This window comes from Chiloscyllium plagiosum, unplaced genomic scaffold (genome assembly GCF_037043375.1).
Source record: "Chiloscyllium plagiosum isolate Xiang-an unplaced genomic scaffold, Cpla_swu_hap1 HiC_scaffold_2, whole genome shotgun sequence".
NCBI classification, from domain to species: domain Eukaryota; kingdom Metazoa; phylum Chordata; class Chondrichthyes; order Orectolobiformes; family Hemiscylliidae; genus Chiloscyllium; species Chiloscyllium plagiosum.
The window spans coordinates 152,784,239-152,790,238 of NW_028270140.1; the positions used below are offsets into that span (position 1 = coordinate 152,784,239).

General features: G+C 41.5%; 1 protein-coding gene across 2 annotated transcripts in view; it reads left to right on the forward strand.

The window, feature by feature from the left end:
* Positions 1–5,090, forward strand: part of LOC122565210 (polymeric immunoglobulin receptor-like) — a 168,614-nt gene extending 163,524 nt beyond the window's left edge. Inside the window, exons 12-14 of one of the 2 annotated variants that reach the window (XM_087974883.1) lie at positions 2,355–2,394; positions 3,509–3,570; positions 4,684–5,090. In XM_087974883.1, the coding sequence (XP_087831009.1) occupies positions 2,355–2,394; positions 3,509–3,570; positions 4,684–4,709 (128 nt within the window). In that variant the 3' untranslated portion in view covers positions 4,710–5,090. Of the gene's footprint in view, positions 1–2,354; positions 2,395–3,508; positions 3,636–4,683 lie in introns of those variants that run through there. The other variant, XM_087974876.1, reaches the window with a different exon arrangement.
* The last annotated feature ends 910 nt before the right edge of the window (positions 5,091–6,000 follow it).

A 6,000-nucleotide genomic window follows, 5' to 3' on the forward strand; every position in this document is an offset into this window, starting at 1 on the left:
GCGCATTCCATGCCCCCACCACTCTCTGGGTAAAGAACCCACCCCTGACATCTCCCCTATACCTTCCACCCTTCACCTTAAATTTATGTCCCCTTGTAACACTCTGTTGTACCCGGGGAAAAAGTTTCTGACTGTCTACTCTATCTATTCCTCTGATCATCTTATAAACCTCGATCAAGTCACCCCTCATCCTTCGCCGTTCCAATGAGAAAAGGCCTAGCACTCTCAATCTATCCTCGTACAACCTATTCTCCATTCCAGGCAACATCCTGGTAAATCTTCTCTGCACCCTCTCCAAAGCTTCAACATCTTTCCTAAAGTGAGGCGACCAGAACTGCACACAGTACTCCAAATGTGGTCTAACCAAAGTCCTGTACAGTTGCAACATCACTTCACGACTCTTGAATTCAATCCCTCTGCTAATGAACGCTAATACACCATAGGCCTTCTTACAAGCTCTATCCACCTGAGTGGCAACTTTCAAAGATCTATGAACATAGACCCCAAGATCCCTCTGTTCCTCCACCTCACTAAGAACCCTACCGTTAACCCTGTATTCCGCATTCTTATTTGTCTTTCCAAAATGGACAACCTCACACTTGGCAGGGTTGAACTCCATCTGCCACTCCTCAGCCCAGCTCTGCATCATATCTAAGTCCCTTTGCAGCCGACAACAGCCCTCTTCACTATCCACAACTCCACCAATCTTCATATGATCTGCAAATTTACTGACCCACCCTTCGACTCCCTCATCCAAGTCATTAATAAAAATTACAAACAGCAGAGGACCCAGAACTGATCCCTGCGGAACTCCACTTGTAACTGGGCTCCAGGCTGAATATTTACCATCTACCACCACTCTCTGACTTCGACCGGTTAGCCAGTTCTCTATCCAACTGGCCAAATTTCCCACGATCCCATGCCTCCTGACTTTCCGCATAAGCCTACCATGGGGAACCTTATCAAATGCCTTACTAAAATCCATGTATACTACATCCACTGCTCTACCCTCATCCACATGCTTGGTCACCTCCTCAAAGAATTCAATAAGACTTGTAAGGCAAGACCTACCCTTCACAAATCCGTGCTGGCTGTCCCTAATCAAGCAGTGTCTTTCCAGATACTCAAAAATCCTATCCCTTCCATTACTTTGCCTACCACCGAAGTAAGACTAACTGGCCTGTAATTCCCGGGGTTATCCCTATTCCCTTTTTTGAACAGGGGCACAACATTCGCCACTCTCCAGTCCCCTGGTACCACCCCTGTTGACAGTGAAATAGATAAAGGCCCATCAAGGCTTTTTTTAGAAATTTCTGGAACTTTTTTTGAAAGCTTCAAGGATATCCCCATAGTTTGGAGGAAGTTTTATTTTTAGCTTTGCTCTGTTTGAGTAGCCCTGTGAAATCCTTTGATGAATATGGCAGTATTTACCTTCATTCCTGAGAATGGAAGGGTATACTGAACTATTTTACTTTAAAGTGAAGAGTTAGTGTTAGTAACAGACTACAAATGTTAAGACCAAACCCTGAAGAGGTTACTTAAAACTGAGTGCATTTAAACTCAGCTGTATCTAGTTCCAGGAAGAACTATGTGCATTTTCAACTGACAAGTTTAAATTGCAATGGCTTAAATCTACCAAAGTGATATAAACAAGTATTGTGGTGAGCGTGTAGCATGAGTAGTATTTGTGGGTACTATGCAATTTGTGTTTTTGATCACTGTACCAGTGAAAATATTTGGGTACAATGAAAAAGCTTTTATTGTTTTATAATTTACAGTGTTTTGCACTATTTGGATCATGCTTTCTTCTTTAAAATCTTTGAATTTTTGTCAGATGTAGGTAGTTTGGTTTATTCTATTGCATCTTCATTTTTTTCTGAATAAACTTCTGGTTTACATTAAAGCAATATGTGTACTGTTGTGTACTTATCTTTCACAGAAAGAAAATTTCATTATAAGCCAACAAATATCTAAATATCATCTAGCAAGCCAGGTTGTGTGTCTGGGTGTGACTTGTCCAGTAATAACTGGGATTACAACAATATTCTCTCTTACCTTGTCTCTGCTCTTTGAGGCAACACACCTTCCTACATCTGATCCTTTGTTCCCACTGATCATCTTAAAACACTCTAACCCGACTTGGTCAATTACAGATCTTGGACTGGGCTATGTCAGACACACTTGAATAAAGGGTGTAAGTGTCACAAAACATTCTGAGTTCTGTGCAAACTGTGCATTTTGTGTAGGTTGTTGAGAAGTCATGGTTTTGCTTGAAACACTTCCAACTGTGGAGACAAAGCAGCAAATTTGTTCATAACACAACAAACATTTAACAATCACTTTTGTCTCTTTAGGGTTTTCACAGCAAATCGAGCTGATCACATTTTCAAGGAGGTAGGATAATTAATGAATGATGCAAGATTGATGGCAGAAATGTTCTGTTTCAGGGTTGAATTGAATACTCTTGCTCACAGACAGAATGCAGCCCATTGCTGATGAGCTGCTAATATGCTTTGTCCTTTAAAGAAGCTGCTCAAAAACTCAGTGGGAGAGTGATCTCAACAGACTGAGGTAAATGACAGGTTCCTCATTTTGATCAGAATCTGTCAATTTCCAGCTGTTTGCAAATCTCCACCTCCAGATTCACCTGTGATTACCCTTTTCCCAAATTAACCTGCAATTCACCCTCATGTAAAATTAAAATGTTGCTCATTTTCATCACAGCAGATACTTTGAGTTTTAATGAATGTTTTATGGAGGAAAAGAATGAAATGTTGTCACTTGCAGTTTTTGTGAAATTTACTATTTTCTCCAAGCAGATGTATTTCCACAGGATGGGGATGTAATTTCTGAATCATTCTTCTTTTTCCAAGATTTCCAAGCCCTGTAACAGCTCCAAAGTTACAGCAGATGAGAAGCCCCTGCAGGAATTTACCTCTCATCTCCAATACTCTCCCTCCCTGTCCCGTGACTAGCTGAACAAAGCTGACCTAGAGTTGCCTGGAATCATTTGTTTATCACTGTGATTCCTGACAGTTTCTGAAGCCCTCCCTGTGTTACAGCTGCTGACTAAACCATGGATTCCATGGGTGCCAGTCACATTCTGGTACCAAATTAAGACTGTTTCCGGTGATGGATTATTCAAGGGTGAGATGGGAGATTTGTGTCTAAGTCTGAACATCATTTTTATTCACAGAGAGACATGGGCATCTCTAGCTGGGCCAGCATTTATTGCCCATCCCTAGTTGCCCTTGAGAAGGTGATGGTGAGTCGCCCTCTTGAACTGCTGCAGTCCACGTGCTGTTGGTAGAGCCACAGTGCCCTTAAGGAGGGAATTCCAGAACTTTGACCCAGTGAACATTTCACTATCACCTTCTCAAGGGTAACCAGGACCAGTCAGTGACCCCCATGATCTGAATTATCAAAAAACACATGATGCTTTTTGCTGCGTCCTGGGTTTTTACCATTTGCTTCCTTGGTATATTCATGATCCTTGTGTGTTTTTCAGAAATGATCCAGGTTCATCCAGCACTCCTGAGACTGCTCAGGCCCAACAGCCATCTGATCCAGGTACTAGATGTACTCTAACTGACCGATCAATGTCCATTTTAGACACTGTAACAGAGAGAATGTGAAGCATAAATACAATGGGAATCCTGGACAGACATGTAGTGGCAGAGTGTCACCCTCACTCTCCAGGTTATATACTGACTGCAAGGGTTGACTCCCTTGATTGACGAACTTTCTAACTTACTGACCATTCAATGTAACCGAGTGAAAAGCAATGTGTTTCCTGTTGAGACCGTCTCTACTTTTCTTTGAGTTTCCTCATTGTTCCTCAGTTATGGAAGTGAGTTAAAGTTGAGAATTGAATATTCACTTTGAACATCAGCTTGTTTCACAAAAGAGGAGAGAACAAATGGGAGATGTTTGCTGCTGGAATCTGGCCTGGAAGGATAGTGCATATCAATTTGTTATCATCAGCAATGACTAGCTAATGAGTATGGTCATCTACTAAGGAAATCCTGTGTCACTGGTCATGGGTTATGTGAGTCATTGTGTGGCTGATAAGCCTTATCCGAGAGCCGCTTCTCCAATTGTACATTTGACAGGTGTTTCCAGGAGGTCCTTGGCCTTGATCCCATTGACATTCCTTTCTCCAATTCATTCTCCATACTTCCCTTGCTGATGGGTGTTCTCAACAAATTCATAGAGGAGTTTTCTCCAAATCAGTTTCTTTTGAATGAGAGGTTCCCATGCATTGACATCTATTTCTTCAGGGAAATCTTCCTGGAGATTTTGAGCTGCTTCCCTTGTCCTTTGATCCTTGATAAGTACCATCAGCTCTGAGGCAGGACACTCTGCATCAGCCAGGAGGAGAGGCATCAGCTTCCTTGGAGCAGCTAATAACTGGTTAATTACTGCTCGAAGGACACTGTAGATGAACTGAGTTGTTGCTAAGCTTAGGTACTGGCCACTGTTTGGGTGTTGGCTTGGTTAATCAAGTCAGAATCGGTGCTGGCCATATGTTGAGAATAGAAGTGAAAAACATAACCAAGTGGCCCTGATTGGAATCGTTGCACGGTTGGGATGGGAGTGCGAGTTAATGGTTTGCAGGATGAGGGAATTTTGTTCTGGAAACTTCCCAACTAAGGCTTTTTTTTTTGGTTTTTCTTTCCCTAGGTATTCTCCAGTCATCAACTTGTTGAAAGACCTGTGAAAAGAGTCCCAGTCTGTGAGACATAAAGAAAAGTCTCTGGAAATCTGCAGAAGCTGCTTGCATTGACCAGTGACTGTGGAATTCAAGAAAGATATGCAGTCCTATGTGCCTGTAATATAACCAGTCGTCCAAAGGTTTCATGGAAGCATTGATTGTTAAAATGGTTATTGAGCTACAAAATTGCAATTCTTTTATGTTTTAATTTTTCCCTTACGTTTGTGCGGGAGTCTGTATGACTATGTATGTGATGTCTGATTGCATGTTTATTATCAAAGCAGCTTGCGCTACACGGTGCATATTAATTACATTACGTTATAGCTTATCTGTGCTGTGGTAGGTTACATTCACAATATTAAATTGTTAATTTCAATTAAAAATTTGGTGTCCACAATCTGTTTTTTTTATGGCTCATCACAACAATACAGCAAGTCTGAGGATCGATGAATGTTTGCTTTTCATTGTGTTGTGAATCCAGAGCTCGGTGTGTTTGGTTTGGTGTGTTGTATCTGTGTCATACCATTCCAAAAAGGAAGCTGATCAGGTTCTTTAGATTGTTAAGAGAGCAATGGAGTTGAAAATCTTCTTCTCAGTTACTGACTCTGGATGGATCCTTGTACAATAATCATTTCCCATTTCCTAAATCACCTGGCTGAATGACTGGTTACACTCCTTGTTGTATTGAGCTGTTTGCAGCCAGTCTCTATGCTGCTTCTACATGGATCAAGGAAAAGTGTCCAGGTGGGTGTCACAAATCTCAAATGACTCCCAGTAGCTGCTGTGGAGAGCACGAGGATCAGTTTATGCTCTGGGAAGGGGGGTTCAATTCTCACCACGTAACTTGTGAAATTTACATTTAATGACTAAATCTGGAATTGAAATCTTGTCTCTGTAATGGTGACCAATTATCATCAATTTTTTTTTAAAATCTGGTTCACTAATATCCTTCAGGAAGCAAATCTACCACCTTTACCAATTCCACCCTAAAAGTGACTTCAGGTCCCCATTTCAAACTTCAATGTGTCCTTTTAGGACTAATTGAATGCAATGCATCTGACTCTGAAATGCCCTCAGAAATGGCCAAGCAAGCCTCTCAGTTCAAGGGCAATAAGAGATGGACAACAAATGCTGGCCTTGCCAGTGATACTCACATGCCTTGTAAGAAAAATAAAACTACCTGAATCTGCTCTCACTCTCTGATCACTCCCTGCACCCCCTAATATTTAGCCCTGCTTTACTCTCACTCTCTCTACCCTTTGACTTTCCCTAAGCATCCAATATTC